The sequence below is a fragment of the Manacus candei genome, unplaced genomic scaffold, assembly GCF_025592945.1.
Source record: "Manacus candei isolate 608988 ecotype Guabito, Panama unplaced genomic scaffold, ASM2559294v1 h1tg000073l, whole genome shotgun sequence".
NCBI classification, from domain to species: Eukaryota; Metazoa; Chordata; class Aves; order Passeriformes; family Pipridae; genus Manacus; species Manacus candei.
The window spans coordinates 2,791,785-2,814,817 of NW_026138121.1; the positions used below are offsets into that span (position 1 = coordinate 2,791,785).

Consider the following 23,033-nt stretch of genomic DNA (forward strand, 5'->3'; position numbering starts at 1 on the left):
GACGCCCCAGGAGGGGACCAGGGGCTGTCTGGGGCCTCTCTCTGCATGTGGGGTGGAACTGTGGTGCCACTGCATCTCTGTAAGGACAAGGAAAGCCCCAAACCAGCCACCCCAGCCTTTGGACAACACCACCAGCACACTCTGAAGTGGAGGCAGGGAGGGCAGGAGGCAACATGTCATTGGTTTTGGTGCCTCACATTCAGAACTGTGCTCGTGGCTTGAAATTCTCTTAAACCCAACCAAAACCCAACTACAGCCCAGCATTTGGACAATGCTTTCAGGCACATGGTGGGATTTTGGGGTTGATGACCCTTGTAAGTCCCTTCCAACTGAGGATATTCTGTGATTCTGTGATTCCCTTATGGACTCTGATGGATCAAGGTGCTTTGTTGGATGGGATACAGTTTTTCTGGATTGGTGCATCCTCTGCTGCAGCAGATCCACACCTAAAGAAAACTTAAACCCAGACCCCCAATCCCACACTGCTGCCTTAGAGGGATGCTTCTCCTACAAATTCAACACTTCCTCCAGAATCCTGCTTGGACGAGATGCCAGGGACCAAACTGAGTCCGGGGACTGTGCAAAGACCTAAAATGGAAAAATCCAGCCTGTTTTTGACTAACTGGAGCTTGCACACACTCCCCTCTGCAGGCACAGGAATGCTGTTTCTGGCACAGCTTCTCCAAATAACAGTGTGGTCAGCTCTTTTTTGGATGGATTTTAAGCAAATTGTTTTTGTGGGCAGGACTCACTTACACAGAGGCCCAGCCACACAAGGAGGAGTTATTTTTTCAAAACCCGTCCTTCCCGCTGATTCCCCCCCAAATAAAACAGAAATAAAAATACTTCCAATCGTGTTCTTAAGGAGGTATTAATAGCACTCAAAGCACTGACAGTTGTCTGCCTGTGAGTCACTTAAATGGATGGGAAAAAGCCTAAAACAACTGTGGCTTGTTAGGGGGCAAAGCAAACATCATTCATGATCTGTGGTGTTAAGTACAGTCCTTATTCCAGCAGATGAGCTGGAGATGCTCCTGTGAGTCCACTTCAGCTGGGTCTAGCAGGGGCTGACCCAGTTATAGAGCCTTTGCCCAGATAACCAGCACAATCAGCTGGGCAGGCAGCAAGCCTTGACCAAATCCTACCCAAAATATCCATTGATTTGGGTTGTTTTGGTTTGGATGTGGCACTGGAGGCCACAGCACTGACAGGACCATTAAGGGTGTCACCAGAGAAGCAAAAGGCACAGCCCTGCCTCTGACAGGCTTAGAATCCCAGAATCCTAGAATGGTTTGGGTTGGGAGGGGCCTTAAAGATCATCTGTTTCCACCCCCCCCCTGCCATGGGGAACCTTCTCCAACCCCTCCATCCACCTCAGCTGCTGAGAGACCCTCAGTGCTCGGGGCTTGTTCCTGCCCCCCTCCCCCCCCCCAGTACTCCTCAGATCTCCTTATTTCTCCTCTGCCGGAATAGGATTCCAAAAGGGTCTTTTAATTCAATTATTCGAAAGCATCTCTGATGCCTTGACAACCTAATTTGGTCTCCTCCAGGTCTTTCCCCAGCACGTGGTGTGGGAGCAGCAGGCACCGTCCCGCCCACGTGGTGCCCTCGCTCCAGCTCTCTGAGCACTCAACTCCATCTCTATTTGAAAGGAAACATGAATGCTAATTAAACAGCCATAAGGGCACGGAGCAGATAAATATGTGTTGCAAGAGAAACTGGAGAGACACACTCTGAAGTGGAGCCAGGGAGGGGAGGAGGCAATGTGTCACTGCTTTTGGTGGCACAACTTCAGAGTGGGGCTCGTCGCTTAAAATACCCCTAAACCCAACCAAACTTGGTGCAACGTGAGCGACTCCTGCCTCAAAACCTTCCTCCTCCTCCTCCTCTGAGATGTCCGTGGCCACCCTGATGGCAGAAATACACATTTGAGGCAATATTTTGCTCCATCTGAAGGCCAGGATAAAGCAGTATTCACATGCCAGCTTCCAGCACGCTCCAAAACGCTCGTGCCAACTCCTCTGCAACTGAGCAGCCCTCTGGGCTGCAGTCAGCAGACTGGAAGGATAACCAGCATCTGAAGCACTGTCTTTTCCTGCCACCTTAGAGTAAAAAAAAAACACCCAGCACTTCCAGTTTCTCCCTAACAAAGAAAGGTGAGCGGTCGTGGCAGGATGGGTGGATTATGGAGTGGTCCTGCCTCTCTGTTTTCTGTGCAACTGCAACAGAAACCCACTGGGTGAGCCCTTAGGACAGTTTAAAGCACAAAATTCCCTGTCCTGCTTTATCTGTGATGTTGTTCTGTCCATACCTGGGGAGGACAGGGCCATGGAGATGCTCTCTGTGACATGGGCACTCGAGCTTCGTTTTTTGCCATCAAACCCAGAAGTTTGGCCCTGAGAGTTCAAGGAGGTTTGGAGGAAAAAGAGAAAGTTCCCAGTCTGGGAAGAAGAGCAACCCAGGATCTATAAATACTCACAGGTGTATCTTGGCAGCAACAACACACACAAAATCTCCTCTGAACCTCAAGGGCTGCCACGACGGATCAACCCATTGCTCGGTCAAGCCTGGAAACTTGCCTCTGGCTATGGCCACTTCCAGCTGCTCTGCTGGGATGGGAACATGCTCCCCAAGCTCCCAAGGACCTGTCCATATGCACAGCACCATGATGTCCACCCCACCTGCATCACCTTCAAGGAGCATCCCCCTTGGGACAGGCACCGATGCTTTCAAGGTGATTTTGTGCACTGAAATCACCTCTGCATGAAAATTTATTCAGTTTAAAGGCACTTTTCTGAGAGTCTGTGAGACCAACCACAGCTGGGAAGGTGCTGCTCAAATTGATGAAGTCTTTATAGACTGTTTGTCACTGCAAACCAAGCTTTCTCTTCCCACATTCACCTCACTGTGACTACAGAGCATCGACCTGAGCAGTGATGAAATGAAGACTGAAAGAAATGAAGGTCCTTGGTTATGGGACTAAGGATTTGGGAGGTTTCACAGATTTCCTGTGTGACTTAGGATAGGTCACGTAGCACCTCCATGCTTCAACTCCTCATCTAAACAGTGATATTGCTGCTCCATCTTTGGGGAGGATAAATCTGTTAGTGGAGAGCAAAACATTCACAGGCTGGTGGGGTTTGTGCAAAAAGCCAGTGAAAAAGACAGAGGAAAAAAAAAAAAGAGGGAAAACAACAACCTCCCTGGGCAAGGAGCATGTTCTAAGCTTGCTCCCAATAAAAATGATTCCTTTAACACCCACACAGAATCCTCCAGGACCTCACTGTTGTTGCCCCTCGCAGTCTGGCCCCCAGCAGACTTGGCAGGGCCAGTCCCAAGCACAGCCCTGGGCACGGCAGCTCAGGGGGAGGATGGAGTGTTTAGTCTGCTGGGCACATTCCTGCACGCTGCTAAAATAAATAGAAGATTATTAATGGAGCCCCTTCTCCTCACAAGCATCGGCCAGAAATGCCAGAGTTATCAAGTGACTCCCGAGGACGGCACAGGGATGGGGCTGGAGGGACCCCCAGGGATAGAGGGACCCCCAGGGATAGAGGGGTTTCTTGCTTAATTCTGGCCAGGGCCTCCACCAGGTTTGGTGCTCAGGATTTTCATTTGGGATGCTGAACTTGCCTGCTTTTCCAGAAACATCCCAGGCTTCCCAGGGAAACCTTGTTCCATACCCACGCTCTAGAAAAACTCCACATTTTTTTTCTACAGCAAAGTTTTAACAGGGGAAATATTTTTCCAGGGAAGGAGGAGGGAGAACAAGAGCAAACACCACAAAAAGTTGTTTTTTTCTCTGCTTTACAACCAACTTTAACTTTTATATTTAGTCCCAGCTTGCAACACCATTACAGGCAGTTTCCCCGGGGCACATCCATCATTTTCAACCAATCTGGAATCTGCAGGAACTTGATTCAAGTTCCACCTGATTCGGGGGAACTTTTCAGAACCTTGAGGGGAAAAAGAGGAAAAAAAAGCAAAGGATGCTCAGAGGTTGAGAGTCAGGGTGGATTTGAACTTCCTTAAATCCTTCTGCCACTCTGAGCCACAGAACTCAGTCACTGAGGACCAAGGAAGAGCTGGGAGTCAACCTGGCCTTGGACACTTGATGGGATGAGGGAAACACTTCCAGGGATGGGGCAAACACTTCCAGGGAAGGGACAGTCCTCAGCTCTGAGCTCACAGGGAGAAGATCCCTCGGGGGAAGTGCCTGCACATTGTCTGTGCTTACTCCCTGCAAGCCCCATAATAATAAAGTGATCCTCCACACCGTATCCCTTTTTCCATTTCACCCTTCACTGGATCATTTTATGCATCTATTCCCATTGCTAATTCAAACTAATTAAAGTATAAAATAGAATAATTTGTGCAATTTCAGAGCTCTCCTCACCATATTGTGAGTTATGTTTCTTTTCTGTTAGCGCCCGGTGCGAGCAATTCCCCTCCTCACCGGCTCAGTACCCGCCAAACTCATTTGCTGGGAAGACAAACTATCACAGAAAGGGGGAAGAGAGAAAGTTTAAAGAGCTCTGTGAGAGAGGAAGAGGAATCTGAGGTTTGCTGTTAAATTCCATCACTGAGCAATGAGTGTGAAATTTCAGATTTCTCCTCCGAGCCATTTTCTCTCTCGGGAACACAATCCTCTCCCTCTCTCCTTGCTGCTGTTAAGGAAGGAGATCTGTGTCTGTCTGTCCATCCAGACATGAAATCCTGCAGCAAAGCCACTGCTCTGCAGCATTCCCTGCATTGCTCAAAGCCAGCCATGAGCAGCAGCAGCATCCACAGAGATGGGGCTCTGAACAACCTGGGCTAGTGGAAGGTGCCCCTGCCCATGGCAGGGGGTGGAAAGAGATGAGCTTTAAGGTCCCTCCCAACCCAAACCAGTCTGTGATTCAATAATTCTGTGATCTCATCTTGCTTTCAGGATGGAGCAGGGGTGGTGACATCAAATCTGGAGGGACATTAGACCTTCCTGCAGCTACTGAGGATGTCAACTGTCCCCATACAGACTCCCAAAGCTCTGGTGAGCTGAGGATTTGTGCCTGTGCGTGTGCACGTAAGGGAAATTCTAGAAATATTTCAGGACTGTGGCTGCTGGCATGAAAATTAAACAATAGGTCCGTGGAAGGGGAAGAATTGGGAAGGGAAGCAAACGCCGAAGCAAACACACGGGAACCCTGTGGCTGTGACTGGCAGGGGAAGAAACAGCCCAGCACAAAGAAAAACCAAAGCAAAACAAACAAACTGAAAGCAAAGCCAGCCAGCACTTGAAAGGAACAACCACATGAGCAATGTCTAAAATATAACTCATCTAGAAAAAACAAACCCCCTCTGACCCCGAGGTTACACCGGAGCGGATTTTTTACCACTTCTTCCCGGAAAGTTTATCCTTAAAGTATTTGTTACCTCAAAGACTTGTGAGACTGAACCCCCCCCCCCTCCCCACTCGAATGGTTGAATGTTTTGTGTCTGTACATAAATCCCAGCCAGATGGGGGGTTGTAGGGATGGACTGGAACCAGTCTGGGCACCACTACGTCAGCCCCGGCACGGCCAGAGCTCGGCAGGCCTGACAAATGGACTGTCAGCAGGGCAGGAGATGAGACAGCAGGTTGTCCCACCTGGCTGGGCTGCAGCTTTTTGGTCAATTGATGTTAATTAACACATCCTTCTTGTCAGGTAGATATTGTTAATGATCTCAGACAAGTTTTGAGTTGAAATTCTTAATTATTCCTAATTGACTACGAGGGAGGGAAGCGGAAAAAAACTGCAGCAAGTCATGAATTTTAGGAGTGGGGCAGGAGCAGGTGGTGGTGGAAGAGGATGGCACAGAGCTGGGCAAACCTCCCTGTGGAGCACAGCCCTTCATCCAGGACAACATGGGGATTCTCTCCCCATCCTGAACCCCCTCTTTCATCCCCCTGTTCTACCCCCTGTTTGTCCCAGCTTATGGGAAAAGGCTGGATGGGGCTCAGAGCAAGCTGGTCTAGTGAAAGCTGCCCCTGCCCATGGCAGGGGGTGCAACGAGATGGGCTTTAAGGACCCTTCCACCCAAGCCATTCTGGGATTTTGGCAGTGATCATGGAAGAGCACAGGTTGGGCAAGAGTGTTTCTGCTCCCCAATGTGCTGGAGCAGCAGGAGGTCCCAGCCAGGCTGGTGACAATGAGGGTCACACCAAGACGGGGCCAAGAAGTCCCACTGCACCCCTGATGATCCACAGGAGCACTGGCACAGGATGAGCAGGTGGAGGAGTTGATGGAAGGCAGGATTTTGGACACCTCTGGCGGGATTCAGCTGAGCTTTTTTCCCCTGTGCCAGTGTTCAAAGTTTGCTAAGATTATGTCCAGCTAACTGGCTGTTCAACTAGCAGATAATGTAGTTAAAAATTTAATCAGTTCATTTTTTCCCTCTTGATGACTCCAGACCCTTTTATCCACATCTCTTGCATTTTTTATTGTGTTTTCTCAGTTCTTTTCAGGACACCATCAGTATTTACAGCCTCCCCACTACGGGACTGATGGACTTCCTTGTTTTTCTCAGCCCTCCCTCCAATTCCAACCTCTTCTAAATCATCCAGGCAGCTCTGTCTGCCTCCCTCTCAATCAGCATCCAGAAAGTCCAGTCCAAAGCAAAGCAGTTTTCACAGGACTTAAACATCTTGGGGTTACAGGACAGGGAGACAAACAACAAATTATCCTTGGAGATCTGCAGCTCCTGACACAGGGGCATTTGCAAAGCAAATATTTCCCAGCTCTCACCACAGACTGACAGTTTCTTTACCTAAAGCCACAGTGATGTATGTGAGGAGGGAGGGGGGAAACTCAGTCAGTGGAAAAGCAACAGGTCTGAGAAGAGAAGCTGTGGCTGCCCCATCCCTGGAAGTGTCCAAGGCCAGGTTGGACAGGGCTTGGAGCAACCTGGGCTAGTGGAAGGTGTCCCTGCCCATGGCAGGGGTGGGACAAGATGAGCTTCCAACCCAAACCATTCTAAGATTCTATGAAAGCACATAAAACTCTGCCCTCCAAACTCTCCCTGCCTCCCCAAAGCTGAGGTTACCCTGGCATGGGCACAGAGGGGCTCAGCACCACAGGCAGAATGATGGTGGAACATCCAGCACTCACAGGAGCAGCAAAGGATCCCCCAGGACGCCCTGGGCTGCAGAGGTCCATGGCCCTCTGAGCTCTGCCGTGCTAATTGATGTTCACTGGGTGATTATGTATTATTATTCCTACCTGGGGAACGGGGAGGTTCCCAGCCAGCCTGGATGCTGCTCTCTCACATTTAAAACCAGAATGAAAATCATCCCCCTGTGGCAGAATTAACCACGAAAGCAGCTCCGGCTGAGCCGAGAGCAGCAGTGTTTCTGAGGCAATGAAATGTGCAGGGCTTTTGGAGGGTGTTTATGGGAGATGAATTTTGCATTTACAACATCCTGGCCGGGTCCTTGCTTAGGAAGGTGCTGCTTCACCCATCAGGGAGCAGAACCACTTGGCACGACCTCGGCGCTTCATCAAGGCGTTCGACGTGATTAGCACAAACAAGTGATAGATCATCAGCTGAAAAAAGAAGTGCTGGAAAATCAGGAAGGAAAAAATATGTCTTGGTGCAGCGTGTTTTCAGGTGGGGAAGAGGCAATGAAAGGAGAGGGAGCTCCTGTGCACCTCCCAGCACCCACTGCTGCCTCCTGCACCTGCAGGAAGCCCCTGATTCGGGATCAGGGCTTACAGGGAAGGGAAGAGACCCTTCTGGGCTGTGTTTCTCTCCACTAGCACAAGGATGTTCCTCCCAACGAGCCCTGTGAGTATTTTGATCATGCTGCTTTTTAGATTCCATGTTTACAGCCCTTGATCAGGTGGTGAAACCTTTCGGAGCCGGCAATGCCTGCCCTGGGTTTGATGGAGCTCTGCTCGCTCCCAGCTTTTAAAAACAGCCAGACTTGTCCTTCTATCAAGAGCTGCAGAAATCTTCAGCCCCAATTCTGCTGATGCTTATGCAATCTCAGCACTGAAGGATGCCCACCACCCCTCACAGGGCGAGCTTGGATGGCCAGGGGTGTAAGTGGGAGCCAAGTCAAACCTGCTGCACGTGGAACCAGCCCTGCAACGGCCTCAACTTGCACAGGCAGCACATCCAGCGAGGAAAAGGGGTTGTTGCAGCCTTGGAGTCATAAAATCACTCTCGGCCTGCAGGGCTGATTTAATTGAAATGCACTGAGCTTTTCATACATTAAAAAAACCAACCGTCTCCCTGACACCCAGACAATTAATGCTTCAGGACTGAATTATAAAGCCACTTTTCCTCGACATAACCAGCACTTTTCCTGTAAGACTCAGTCTTTCCCTGGGAAAGCAGAGATTCTCTACACATGCAGGGGTTGCTGGTGTGGGCTCTGCGACAGGCTCAGTATTGAAATGGGAAGTTTTTAAACAAGGGGGCTCTTGGTGGCCCCACATTTGTCACTGCACTGTCCTCACCTGCTGTTTCATCACTGGGGCCAGTCCTGGGTGCACCCTCACATCCCACCAGCAAAGCAGCCAAAAGCCTGTCATGAGCAATGTGACCGATTCCACTTCAATATTTTATTCTGTGTTTGGTTTTTCTTTTTTTTTTCTCCTAGTAGAAACTGTTAATTGAATTTGTCTGTCCATGAAAAACACGAGGCAGCTCACGCTGGGCAGCAGCTGAGAAGAGTCACGGTGCAGTTCCCCTCACCAAGGTCCCTCCAACACCAACCCACCCCAGCACCCAGGGCTAATTTGGGGGCAGGACATGGTGTAACTCTGCCAGCACCCAACAGATCCACTGCTAGTTCACCCTGGAACCCCACAAACTCCACTAATGCAACACATCTCAGCCTCCAGCTCCAGCCAAACCTTGCTCAGCTTGTGGGCAGAAATGGTGTTTGTTTGCTACAGCAACGCTGAGAAATGAATTGCTGCTTTAAACAGGGTCAGGACCATTTCTCTTTTCCCCCTAAGAGCTATTTGAAACCAGGTGCTGCAGGAAGAAAGCCTGAAACAGCCCCTAATAACCACCCCTAACTCGTGTGCCTAAAGAACTCCAAGCGCCTTGGAAGCAAAGTTTCTTTATCCTTCTCTCCCCCGGATTGGGCTGTGCAACTGTTGCTTCTGTGCTTTGTGGGAGTGAAATCAAATGTCAAATATTCTGCTTTGGAAGGAGTTGGCAGCGAAACATGAAAGGCTCATGGAGAGCTCGAAAAGGAGTGCGGAAAAATTGGAGCAAAGCACAGACAGGGCTGGGACAGGAGCCAGGGGAGCGGGGAAGGACTGTGCCTACAACCACAACTCCAGATTTTAGGATGAAGTGACTACTTTCCCCAATGCATTTCAGCAGAAAGCTGATCCTAGCTGCTGCTAGCACAGAAGGAGGATGGGCTCCACGCCGAGATGTTACATCTCTTTGTTGGGAAGCATCCACACATCTCGGTTTATTCAGCACAATCCCAGCCCTCCACCGAGCCCTGCAGCTCATCTCCGGGCTGTGCCCAAAGCCATGGCCAGGAGGGCTCAGGACCTGCTCCCCACCACTACTGGGGAGCACATTTCTTCCCTTAATTCCACAAAAAAAAAAAAAAATAACACAAAACCCAGCCCGTTTTTTGAAAGGCATGTTTTGACACAGGCATGTGTCCTGTTCCTTTCTCAGCACAGATTTAAAAGCACAGGCTCTGGACAATCCTCCCCCAGCACGTTCACGGGGAAGAACAGCTGCTCTCTCTGTCATTTTAACTGTGGCAGAATTTCGTTTTGTTCCAAATTTCAAGACTCCAGAAGACATTTTTTGCTGTGTATTCTCAGTGTTTCTGAAAGGCACTTCCCACCATTTCCAGCCTCAGCCCTCTGAAGCTGCTGGACCTTCCTCCTCCTCGTGGTGCTGACCCCTTTTCAATCATCAGCCTCCTTTATAGAGCTCTCAGGGTAAAATATATTCTCCCCTCCACTTTGCTGAACTATCACATTGCCAGGATGAGGGCACTGGGGTCACAGGAGCTGACAAAATCCATATGCAGTGGTATGCTGGGACTTCTGGACCCAAGGCACACACATCTCTACAAGGGCAAAAGGCAAATCCTACGGCAATTCCTGCAAGGAATGAGACACAACACCCCCCAGATGCTGGAGGCTCCCCAAGGCAAGTGCTTTGCCAGAGCCATGGCTGAAAATGGAATTAAGGTCCCAGGAATATTCTATTATTTGCTAATTCTCTTCACATCTTTTTGTTTCACAATTAAGCAAATTAGCGCTTTGATGAATATTAAGGCGCTCTCGCCTCATAACAGATGAGTTGGAGGCATTCCCACTGGATTCTCCTCCAAATGAAAGCAGTTCCTCAACTGTTTGAGATACACACTGGACTGTTTCCTCCCTGACGAGAGCAGGAGGAGCACGTGGCTCCTGCAGGAAATGGCCAGGCACTGACACTTTAATAAAATAATTCCATTGCAAAGTTTGCCTAGATCCTCGTTATTACCATCCAATCCAGGTCCAAGCTGGAATGGGATCCTAAATTTGAGGCTGTTCACAGCACTGTCTGTCCCTGAGTTGCTACAACAAGCGTACAAAGCCTCCTTCAACCACAGGGATTCATTCACTCGAGTCTCTTAGCAGGGAGAGGACTTTGCACTCTTCTAAAAGCATTTATTCCCTGGCTATAAATGACTTTATAACCAAGCGATTTTTTTTGTTTTCCTACAGTTTTGCTGGCTTTGGGAGGAGCTGGAAGCTCCCAGTGCAAGGTGAGCTGGTGGGACAGCTGCTCCCTCTCTACCTCCACCAGCACATCCCTGATCCCTTCACACTGATACCTCCCTGGAGCATCTCTCAGAGCAGCTGGGAGGGAGGGCAGGTATTTGTTTACCAGCAGATGTGGAAAGCTGGGAGTGACCAGGGGGTTAACTCACCACAGAACGATTTAACAACATCCAGACACCTTCAGGTACAACTCTGCCCCTCTCTCCACCACCCACAAGGCACCAGCTCCATTAATCTGAATTACACAGTCCTCAGTAACAGCCAATAAAATTCTCAGCAGAGCCAGTGAACCCAGAAATCTGCTTTAACAGTGGGGACTTCATGTGGTTTTGTGTCTCAGAGAAGAACAGAAGGTCCCAGATTATTTACATCGGGCTGGCTCCCCTAAGCAACAGACTCCCGTGGACTGTCAGCCATCAATTCCCATCCTAATCATTTTGGTTGTGCTTTTTCTGTCCGGGGTGGGCACCACCCTCGGGGCAGCAGCAGAACTGGCACAGTGAAGGATGGCACAGAGCAGACTCGGTGTTAATGGGGCTTGGTCCCCCTCTGTGCAGCAGAATCACTCACTACAACCTCTTCAAATATACTGATAAATAAATAAACAAAATGAATAGATAAATAAAGCCATCATAAATTCACTTGTTTCAGGAAGAATTTGGTCATGGAAAGGGTGGTCAGGCATTGGAAGGAAGGGGCTGCCCAGGGAGGTGGTGGAGTCCCCATCCCTGGAGGTGTCCAAGAAACAACCAGACATGACACTCAGTGCTCTGGGCTGGGTTTCAAGGTGGGGATCAGTTGGACTTGATAATCTGGGAGATCTTTTCCAACTTCAATGGTTCTGTGATAAAGGATGCTCAGACAAAGCCATGCAAACCCCCAGCCTGCCAGCCTGGCTGCACGAGTCTGGAATGCCTGTGGCTCAGGATTTAGGCAGGGATGGCTCAGAGCCCCCAAATCACCTCTGAGCAGCTCAGCTCAGTTCCCAGCCCTTCCAGCCAAGAGCAGGCAGGTACAACTCTCTCCCCTGAGCACTGACAACCATCTCTGGGCAGAGGCAGATAAATCTGAGCTCTGATGCTCCATCCACACGAACCAACCCCGGCACCACGGGGCTGGACACCTCAGCTCCATGTGCTCCAACAACACATTCCTCATGGGAGGAAGCCACAAGCAAAGAGATCTGGAAGCAGAGCCTCACCTGTCGCTCTGACATGACGTACAGGTACTTCTGGTCGATGGAGAAGGCCATGTCTCGAAGGACTGGGCTCCCGTCCTTGAAAACTGTCACCACTTCATACTGAATTCCACCATGGGGAGGACCATCTGCTCGGATCTGGAAGGAGCACAAACAGATTAGAGGGGACTTCACAGCAGCCAAATTCCGGTTTTATTTTGGGGGATGGAAGGGGGATGGAGAGGAGGAGGAGGAGGAGGAGGAGGTAGGAAAAGGAATCTAATTCAAAATCTCAGCTCGCAACCTGGAGAGAGAGCAAGGAGCCAGCAGGCAGAGCGTGGGTGCAGGACTTAGAGCAAAGGTTCCTTCTCCACTGAAGTTGGTGGGATTTTCCCAAGCTATGAGAAATAGTGAGAAAGTTTTGTGGTTGCAGTTTGTGCAGTCTGTGTTCCAGTTTTGTGCCAGTGTGCTGTGACTGACCACTGGCACCCAGGAGTAACAAAGGTTGCAGTAAACTTCTTTAGATTCTCTCTAAAATAAGCCTGAAAGAAAACCACAAGACTCTACAGGCAACAGCAAAGCCAAGATACTGCAGAGATGTTTTTTTAATTCTCTAGACACCTACAGAATGACACTCAGACAATCTCCATCACCTCTTGGTGCCACAGAGGCCTAAAAAACTTGGTGCCTAAAAACTTGGAGAGGCTGCTGCCACTTTCATATTTGCAGGACTCAGTCAGATGAACCCAGCAGAGCCAGCACAGAACTCACAGAGCACCACATGGCCTGTTCAGCTTGACAGGCTCCAAGCATCCATCCATCCCTCCAAACCACAACTCCCTGCTCCTGCAGGAAAACCTGCCCAGGCTGTGACAAACCCCGTCCCTGCCAGCCGCGGCCCTGACGAGGAACGTGCCATCTCTTCCCAAAGTTAATAATTTATGGCCTCCGGGGCTGCTCGAGGGGAAAGGGAGGAGGATAAACAAACTATTTACATTGTCTTTCCCACCAGGATTTGCATATTTGGAGAGCCATTTGATTGCAACCCGGTGCCTGCAGAGCTCGGAGCTCTGGCAGCCGCCAGCTGAGAGCGGCCGGGCGAGCCAAGGGCTCGCAGCGACAGCGATGCCGGGAGAGGGGGGCCAGGAACACTCCCGTGGAGGAGAGGGAATACAGGGGGCTGACGGCCCTGGAAAAACCTCTTATCACAAAGATGCCATCTGCTCTGCAGCCTCATGCCGGGCTGCCTTGCTGCAGCCCGTTTTTCTGCTCGGTTCCCGGCTGTGGCAGGGAGGAAAAGGCAGGGAGGACCTGGAGTGTGAACCTTCAGAAGGGGCGGGATGGAGCAGCAGAGAGGGTCTTTTTTTCCCCCTGGTTTGTGTCCCCAGGAGGTAGGACAGCAGGTTGTTAAGCATCTGAAGATTTATCTGAGAAATGTGCCACCCCAGCTGGAAATACAGGGATGTCGTCACACTCAGAGAGGAGAGATGCTCCCCCTGCACCCTCCTCCAAATAAATCCTCCTCTTGGAAAGAGCCCTGGTGCTCCCTGCCTTGTGGAGACATGTTGGGTATACGAATGCATTTATTTTCTGGATTTCTCTCTTTTTCTCCTTACCTTTGGTGGTTTTAGTGCTATAAAAGAACATCAGGTGGGAATGTGAGTGGTCTGGTCGAACACCCACAGTCAGGCACAGGGAGCCTCTGGCAGGATTAAGCCACCAGCCCAAACCTGCCTCAAAAGCCCTGAATTTTCAGAAAAACAAAATCCTCCAGAAAGGCAGAAGGTCAAATCCTGCTTTAATTCCACCTGTGAGAAACAGGATCTTCAAAAATCCTGAGAACCAGGGGCACGTTCACACCAGTAGGAGAACAGTGTTGCAACCTGAGTCACCCAGCCTGCACCACGGACACAGGGACAGGGCTGCAAAATCACCTGAGGAATAAACAGCAGGAAGGCTGGGCTGTCAGGGATACACAGCCACTTCCATGTGAACACCTGATTAATGGCCAAACGGGAATGGAAGTGCCGGACATGAAGGATCAGCAGCCTTTGTGAAAAACAACTGTTTTTCAGAGTTCCCTCAGGGCATGGGCAGCTCGTTAAATTGAGCTCCTTTCTAGTAATGAGGTCAGACAGGGCTAATAAAGAGAGATACCACTGGACAAGCCTCGTGCAGGGCAATTCCAACTGGGAATTGTGGCTCTGGGCTGGAGGCAGCAGCACCACGTGAGTGATGGCTCCCCCAGCCTGGACAAGTGCTTGGAGCTGTGCCTGGCACGGGTGTCCTGGGACACAGCTGGAGCCCTGCTCAGGGTGCTGGGTGCTGCCTGCACCCTCCTGCCCCTCCACAGGCAGGGGAGAAGCCCTGGGGTCTCTCGTGGAGAGAGATATCTCAGAGGTGAGATCTCTCAGAGCCCAGGGCGAGGGCAGGGCAGAGCCCGCTGCCCCCCTGCCCCACATGCCGTGGTGGGTGTTAAACCCCCTGGGTGCCCCCCAGCCCCCTGCCCAGAGCACCGTGCTGAGGCACCCACCGACAGCAGGATGCTCCACTGCATCTCTTCCTCAGGGTTCGGTTTCCATGACAACAAATGATGATGTCAGAGAAGAGCGATGATTCCTGCGCCGGCGGAAGAAGAAAGGGATCATCCCCCCAGCAGGAAGCTGCTTGTTGACGTTTGGAGAGAGAAATAATTCCTCTGCCTAACATCTGGGTGCCCTCCTGGGGCCAAACAACTCCTGACCCATCACTAGAAGAGCGACGTGGTGCCAACCCTGCGAGTCTGGGCTCAACCCAAGCCCAGGTCCTGGCACAGCGATGCAGGAGAGGGACGGGGCTGGGCTGTGGTGGTCCTGGTTCATGACATCCCCCTAAATCTACCTGCCTGTCTTCTCTCACAACACAGTGATGGGAACAGGAAGGGGTTAGGAGAGAGACAGAGGGAAGCAGAGCAGGTTGGAATGGGTGGGAGCACAGTGAAACAGGGAGCAGGCGGGTTATGGGGAGCTGCACATCAGTGAGATGGAAACCAGGATCAGAGATATGTCCAGAGAGACAGCGGAGACCAGGAGGACAAACCACAGGCTCCCACACTTGGCCATGAATTGGAGAAGCTGTTTGGGCCAGATACAGCACTTCCCTCCATCGTTCTTAATGGATGTTTAGAAACCTGGCTTGAAAAGTGCCTAATGACATAATCTGCAAATCCAAACATCAGCCCTGGCTCGGAGGACACCGGGCCAGGGGAAGGCCCCACGTGATGGAGCAGAATTGAGGGAGCTGCAGCCCTTCAAAGGCTCTGCTCAGATTGATCTCTCTAATACCCCCCCAATGCAGGCTGCAGGCATAAGCTCAGCTTTATCTGCCCAGATTAGTGAAACACCACATTGTGTCATGCATATGTTGCAGTGAAGCTCCCGTGTAGGAGCCACTCAAGGATCTAACATGACATGAAGCTCCAACACACCTCTTGTACTGAAGTTTCCCTTAGGTATTTTGCCCAGCCAATGCCAGAGGTAAAATATATCTGCATTCCTTTCCAGATTCTCCCAGCAGGCTCCCATTAGAAGACATCGGATCTCTTTGTAGGAACTTTCCATGATTAAATTACCTGTCTGTTTTCATTACCAGTGTTTCCACGAGGCTGACTCATGATGAAAAGCCTGATGTCAGAAAAACAGCTGAATAAGCCCATGCATGAAGGGACTGATTCCCCATCCTGGATCCCACACCAAGGCCACCCATTAACTCCTCAAGAGCTGCAGCTTCTCCCCACGTACACGGGTGCCTGGTGGGTCCCAAAGCACTTTGGATTCCCAGGGTCAGGAGCACAACATGCTGGCTGAACTTGCTGATTTTTTGTTTGTAATGGCAACAAAGGGAAAAGCCCAGACAACCCCGGAGCCTTAGGACTGCTCCTTTCATGTCAGGCTTTCTAAACCCTTCAGGGTGAGGAAATACTATCCAGTAACGTGGCATTTGTGTAAAATGGATGTTTTGAGAACTGTATCTGCCCTGGGAATGTGCACTGGAGCGTCACTGCCTGAGAAAAAAACCCGAAAACAAGGAGCAGCCTTTGCTGCCAAGATGCATCTTTGCAGAATTGCCACTTTCTTTGACATTTACACCTGCACATCTCAGCTCTTGGGCAGTTCCCACAAAGCTCTAGGATGGATTTCCTCCTTCAGGACTGGGAATTTAGCAGGAAGACTGTTCCTGGCAGCAGGTTTCTGAATGAGGCTGGAGCACAGTTTAGTTTAAACAGCCTTTCCCTACCTCTTTCTGTCTGTGGTTTTGTGGAGTCTTTCCTACCTAGACCTGGCCATAAAGAAAGCTTCCACAAGCAGGAGACTCAGCAGTGCCAGAGCTCCCAAAGACAGGACAAGACAAACAAAAACCAGCCCAGATTTCCTCTGTGCCTCATCCAAATAATCTTTGCAAAAAACATTTACTTTTGCTAATCCAGTTTAATTTGAACTGGGCTGTTCTACATTCACACCAGACCAAAAAGGAGGCGAGATGCACATCTCAGGATCATTTTACAGGGCTACCAACACTGGCTGCTGATGGTTCTACACCCTCTGACACCCACAGCAACGTCCAGGAGAGGAGAACCCAGAATAGAAATTGCAAATCATCACACAGAAAGTTTCCAACAGCCCTTCAGACCTTCTATGAAATTATTCTGGGAGTAAAGCGCTCCCTCAGAGCACTGTTAACATCCAGATTGGACCCATTTCCAGCTGTCAAAAACCCCTGGGAAGCCAAGGGGTTTGCTGAGGACTGCACACCCAGCCCACAGATGTGCAGGAGCCTTGATAGGACCACTCACCACGTCTCCAGCCATGGGAGGAGAAGCCCAGCCCTGAAGAACTTCCCGTGCATGCACCTTCCACAGGCAGGAACCCCGGGGGTGTGACTTGGCTCCCTGCTCTCCATGTGGGAATTCTCCCCCTTGAAACTAAAGTGAAATAGTGATGCCATTAGGTATCTTCCCTTTAAATCATAGATGTGTCTGTGAGGAAGTTAATGACAAACCTTACATGCACATTCAATTCAGATCAGCATATCCAATTAACTCCACTACCTGGAGGCTCCCTCATATCCCAGTCTCTCTCTCTCCTGTCACAATTTCTTTATGCATTTCTCCCAAATTAGGATAGAATATGTCTGTCATAGTGGGCATCACCTTTATCTTTACCCCAAAGATATCCCAGGGAAGCCTCAATAGATGGGTTCACTCCAGGAAGTCACGACTCTGTCGGGCTCAGTGGCTCGGAGCAAACCAGCTCCTCAAAAACCAAATTATATGGTCTCCGAGGGAGGAGAAAATCCATTCTTTCCCGAATTACGCAGTCTAACTAAACATTAAATACACTCACTAATCCCTGCTGGGGTTACCCTTCCAAAACCCAGGGGAGGGAATTTGGTTTGGTGAAGAGCTTGGTGCCCTGCTCGGGCACAGGCTGTGCAGCAGCTGAGGAGGTTTTCCTCCAGCGAGGGTCACACAGGTGACACTGCCCTGCAAGTGCTGGTGTCACTGTCCCTCTGCCTGGGGAACCTCAAAGACCCAGGAAAGCCCCATCCAAGCTGTGCAGCCCCACCTCTCCCTCTCGTGCTGGGCACGATGCACACAAAGCATAGAGGCACAGCCACGGCCACCTGCTCTGCTCGTGTTTTCCGAGTCCTAAACCCCTTCCTTAGGGAGCTTTTCCTCCTCCATCCCCTCCCTGAACTTAAGGAAAATTCCAGGTGCAAGGAGACAAACTTCCTCTGTCCCTGTCTCGCTTGGATCCCGCCTTTCCTGACGGATTAAATTGCTGGTGCCCTCCACTCACACAATCCCTCCTTCCCAGGATCTGCAGACCCTCCTGCCTGTGCAGCTGGTTATTCCTTCAAAAGGGGGATGGGGCAGGGGGAAGCTGGTGCTGGGAGGTAAGTCCAGGCAGTGGAAGGTAACGTGGGTTGGCATCTGTACAGCCCCACACAGTGCAGGGGGGGCTCCAGCCTGAGTTTATTCTGATCAGGCTTCATGACCCGAATTATTTATAGATCTGAGCTCCCTGTGAATTCAATACTCATGTCAGAAATGTCTCTGTGTATCTATTTCACACCCACATGTGTTTCCCATCTTTTGCTGTTTGGGAAATGTTAGCTCCGTGTTCAAAGCCACAACCTGGGAATGTGCAGCTCCCCAGAGGAGCCACGAGGCAGAGGAACTGCTGAGCTAATTGGGGAAGAGCACAGAGGAACCCCCCCAGGCTCACAGCAGCTCCCCAGGGAGAGGGGCTGTGTCTGCAGCACCAGCACCCACATCCACTGCTGAGCACAAAAACGGGGATGCAGCAAACAAACAAACACAAATTAACTCCCACTTCCAGCATCTCCAGTGCTAAAGGTGGGAATTGTTCCTCCAAGGAAGGTTTCCTGCCTTGCCCTGTGTGACAAGAGGCTTCAGCCTGCCCAGAACCAGCACTCTGAGTAAAACCAAGACCTTAACACTCCCAGTGTTACCATTACAAAGAGTTTGTTCCCACCTACAGAGAAGGCCAGAGAAGGTTTAAAACACAAACCAAAGTAAATCCCACCATTCCTTCAGTGCTAAAGATCAAGTCACACCCAACAGATTATTTAACAAATAATTATTTAACAAATAATCTGTGGCTGCCTTACCCCTGGAAGTCTCCAAGGCCAGGTTGGATGGGGCTTGGAGCAACCTGGGATACTGGAAGGTGTCCCTGCCCATGGCAGGGGGGGGAACAAGATGAGCTTTAAGGTCCCTCCCAACCCAAACCATTCTCTGACTCCATGACCTGTTTCAGCAGCCCCACTGGCCCCTGGCTAATGGAAACCAGTTGCCAGAGCAAGGTTCAAGGTGCCCCTTTGGGGTGCACGGGGGAGGTTGGGCACTTAGATCTGCCAGAGGGAGAAGAGCTTCCACAAACACAGTCCTTCCCATTCCCAGGCAGAAAGAGGAGCTTGGGAGAGGAACCCCTTGCTGCCTCTCTGAAAGCTTTTGGGGGGTGAAAGAACCACTTGCTGGGTTGAAGCAGCAGCTCAGACATCCTAACAGGTACCAGACCTTAGGAGAAGATTGCCACTGAAGCTGTTCTCTCTCTTTGTCTCTCTCTCTCTCTCTCCAAGCTTTTACTTCCTTCTTCCATCCTTCTTCTCCCCTCCACCCTTCTGCAGAGCTGATCCTCCACGATAAAGCAGAGAGGATGGTACAGAGGCCCCATGCAGAGACTAATCAGCAGCCCCCATGTCTTTAATTTATTACTGCATGAGAGGCTCGTTTAGAACAAAGCTGCCAGTTCGGGAGATCATTCCTTTAAAAGACTTTTTATTTGAAAAGCTGTCAGCTCACACCTTGTCACAGCCCCACTTGCAGCAGCAGAACTTTAATAACATGCCACCTCATGCAAATGAGCTGCTAATTAATTAAGTAGTATTCTTCCGGGGATGGATTCATTAGAATCAAATTTGGGTAGGCTGGCTGGTGAGGTCGTATTGCTTTGGATGGTGCTTTAAATCAGCAGCATTGTCTTTTCCTTGAGGCCCAGCACTCCTTTCCATTAAGAGGGAAGCTCTTTCCCATTGCTGGGCCCTGGGGAAGGCTCTGCTCACCCCAGTGCAAAGCCAGGCTGGAACCCAACCACTTGCACAGCTAAAACCAGCCCTAGTTTAGCTAAAACCAGCAGTGAGATGGGGGGAAAAAAAGAAAAAAAAGACTGAGTGAGGCACCCAAAAGATTGTCTTCTACACTCTTGAGGAATGCCAGTGCAGAAGAGGGCTCAGTTCAAAAGCAGGAGGTAGAGACTATTAGCTCTGGGGACTCCAGGGATCAGGCTGCCTGGCAGGGAATGCTGAGAAGGAGCAGGGCCCCTTTTTTTGGAGCACTTGTTGCAGGGAGACAATTGCTGGGGGTTCAGGGCCATCAGCCTTGCACCTTCCACCAGCATCAAAGCACAACCCATTAAAGGTGGAAACACTTGGAGTAAATCTGTGGATTTGCTCCCCGGAAGGAGGAGAGCTCAGGGCACATCTACAGCTGGTACAAAACCTGCTCACTTCTAATCTGTCCCCTAATGAAGAGCCACAACGTGCAGTGACTTCCTTCTCCTTTTGTTCAGCAATAAGCCCCTTCTTCCCTTTACATTCCTGTGTTATTTTTAAAGAGGTGGCTCAGTGCTTCTCTGGGAAATGGGAATCATTGTTAACAGCACTTCTCTGCTTGCAGGCTTTGCATTGTGGCACCGAGCAAGGCAATCATCAAAGGGACGGAGTTTGGCCTCCCAGAGAAACCAGGGAGGTGGTGCTGGATCCCACTGACCCCTCTGCAAGCTGCTCCTCCAGCCTCTGCCATTCCTCCCTTGACTCACCCCTGCTCCTCCTGCTTTGTGCAGCTTCAATCCAGCTCCTTCCCTTACAGCTGGGGAGTAAATGAAAGCACAGGTGAGGGAAGAGTGGGACAGCTCTGGGAACAGGCAGAGGAGTTTTTTTATTCCTAAAGCATCCTCTTCTACACAGTACCAGCAGTCTTTAGCAGGGTTAGTTGGGTGCCACGGGAGCTGTGGGTGTGCAGAGAACAGGCTAAATCCAGGCTACCCCTCTGGGTGCTACAAATCCTGGGTCATTCCCTGCCTTTTTCCACTCTTTGCCCTGGCCCAAAGGTGGGGCTCAGTGTTGGCAGGCACCCAGAGGGACTCCTAAGTGAGGACAGAAGAGGCACAGCTCACTGTCTTCTGCCTGCAGGACACAATTAGTGATGGAGGGAGGTGGGAGCAGCATTTTGGGGAGTGAGCAACAGCCAAAGTGAAGGCAAACAGGGCTGAGAGCAAAGCCTGAGTCATCCGAGATGGACAGAAAAGATGAGAGGAAGCACAGAGCTGGTATTATTTAGGGCGAGGGAGGTACTGGGTATCTGCTTGTCACACACCATTTACAGCTCTTCCCAGAGTCCCCAAAATAGCACTGTATCTGTGTTATCTATCCACACCTCACCTGTGCCCTTCCAGCTGAATAATCCTCCACAGCTCGGTGTCAAGCTGTCTCCCTCCGAACATCCTCCTCCAGCAGTGCATTTCACAGCTGAGGGGATTGGTCTTGCTTAGTTTGGGTTGTTGACCTTGAGTAGCCATGTAAAATGGAATAAAAAGCCACTTAGACAAGACTGTCTAATGTGGAGTTTGCTCCAAACGAGCTGCAGCGAGTCGTGATTCTCCCCAAGGAGGGAGAAACTAAACGACTGTCAAAAATTGCCACACAAAAACCCCTCTTTCTCCGAAGTCACGGCTTCCAGCCCATCAGGTGGAAACCAGAAAGTTCCTCAGGAAAACATTATTCTCTTTTTTTCCCTTTCAAAAAACATCATGTAAGTAATATGTTTCAAATGGCTCCTATTTCCTGCCCGACACCTCCCGGGAGCGCCGGAACACGAGCCAAGCCCGCGAGCCGCCCGAGGCCAAAACCCAGAAGGAAATAAAAGAACCTACATTTTATTATCTTTGGGAGGGTTTACAAGCTCGTGGGTAAATCCTGCCTGGTGCTTTAGGTCAGACAGGAGCGAGCAGGTGAACAGGGAGGCCGTGCATATTTTTGGTCTCGCTGGTGCGATGCAGAACCAGTCGTGTGTTACTGATCGGATCTAACCTTGCCCGGGCAGAGGATGTGAGGAAATTACGGAGCACCCAGCTCAGCTTAAATCCCGGGAAGTGAGGCTCTCCCACATTACCTGCTGCTCCTCTGGCTGTGGGGAGCATCACACCCCCCCAGGTGATGGCTGCTGCGGGCAGGGAACGGGGATTTTTTGGTTAAGAGATGGGCCAGAGCCACACAAAGCTCTGAGCAGCCGGGTCCTGAGCACGCTGCCCGTGCAGAGGCTGAGTTTTACTCCAGCAACAGCCTTGCAGAGAGGTCGTGTGAGGACGGGCAGAGCCCCAGCCAAACTGGCACTGCCCCACGGCTCCCGGAGCGCGGCTGTGCCGGCACTCCCGGCTCTCCCCTTCCCTGGCAGCTTGGCTCCGTGGTGGGGAGCCACCCACCCGGGACACACTCTGGGTTTGGGGCTTTTCCATCTCTGGGCACACGGGAGCTGAACCAAGTGCGGGCTCATCCTTGTGGAAGACAAGGCTGAGGACCGAAAATGCCCGAGGAGCAGCCGGGGCTGGCGCCCTGCTCAAGGGCATCTGCTTGTACAGAGCCCTGTGCTGGAAGCATTAAAGCCTCCTGAGAGGATTCAGACGAGTATAAATCCGTGGAAGCCGAATCTCTCTCCTTGCACTTTCCTATCTGCTCATTCATGCTCTGAGCTCCCAGGCCCCAGCAGAGGCTTTTGAGGTAGCTCACGTTCCCAGCGCGTGAGGAACGCTCCTCCCGCCCCTGTGAGCTGCTTCCCAAATGCTATTCCGGGGCAGATCAAGGATAAAAATAAAAATAAAAAGCAAAATCTCTTCCATCTCCGCACCGTAACTCCCTAAGCCTTCGGCACATGCCCTTTCCAGCATCTCAGAATTAATCAGCAGATAAGCAGATGAACTGGCTCTGAATAATCTGTGTATGCAACACATGTAACACTGCTCAGCACTGCCTTGAGAGCAGCAGGGAGATTGCTGGGCTCAGCACACATCTCTGTCCCTGCCTGTCTGTCCTTGGCCATCCCTGTCTCGAGAGCATCGGTGCAGCTTCTGGGCACCCACCACAGGGCTGGGACAGCACCCACCACCCTGCTCTGCATCAGGCCAGGGAGGAAGGAGAGGCAGCTGATGGATGGATCAGCATCCTGGTCCTCAAATATCCAAATTCTGAGTTTCAGTTCAAATCCAGCTGGGGCGGGAGGGGAATCTGCCATCTGTAACTCTGAGGCAAACACTACTCAGGAGCTGGGTTTAACCCTTGGGAACTGTGCAGTTCCAAGCTGAGCTTTAGCTCATCCCTGCAGAGCAGCCACGAGCTGCAGTGCCAGCCCCATCCTGGCAGCATCACCCAGGGACCAGCAGACACAGAGCTCTGGGCTTCCCTTTTCACCTCATCCACAGTGAAAATCATCACAAAAGAGGGGAGTGGACGTGCCCAAGGCT

At 50.9% G+C, this 23,033-nt stretch overlaps 1 protein-coding gene across 6 annotated transcripts in view; it reads right to left on the reverse strand.

Moving 5' to 3' along the window:
- Positions 1-23,033, reverse strand: part of PLXNA2 (plexin A2) — a 171,065-nt gene that overhangs the window by 90,452 nt on the left and 57,580 nt on the right. For 3 of the 6 annotated variants that reach the window (XM_051808522.1, XM_051808521.1, XM_051808526.1), the window contains exon 4: positions 11,980-12,114. In XM_051808522.1, coding sequence (XP_051664482.1) covers positions 11,980-12,114 — 135 coding nt within the window. Of the gene's footprint in view, positions 1-10,057; positions 10,110-11,979; positions 12,115-13,889; positions 13,997-14,488; positions 14,534-23,033 lie in introns of those variants that run through there. The other 3 variants (XM_051808523.1, XM_051808525.1, XM_051808527.1) reach the window with 3 other exon arrangements.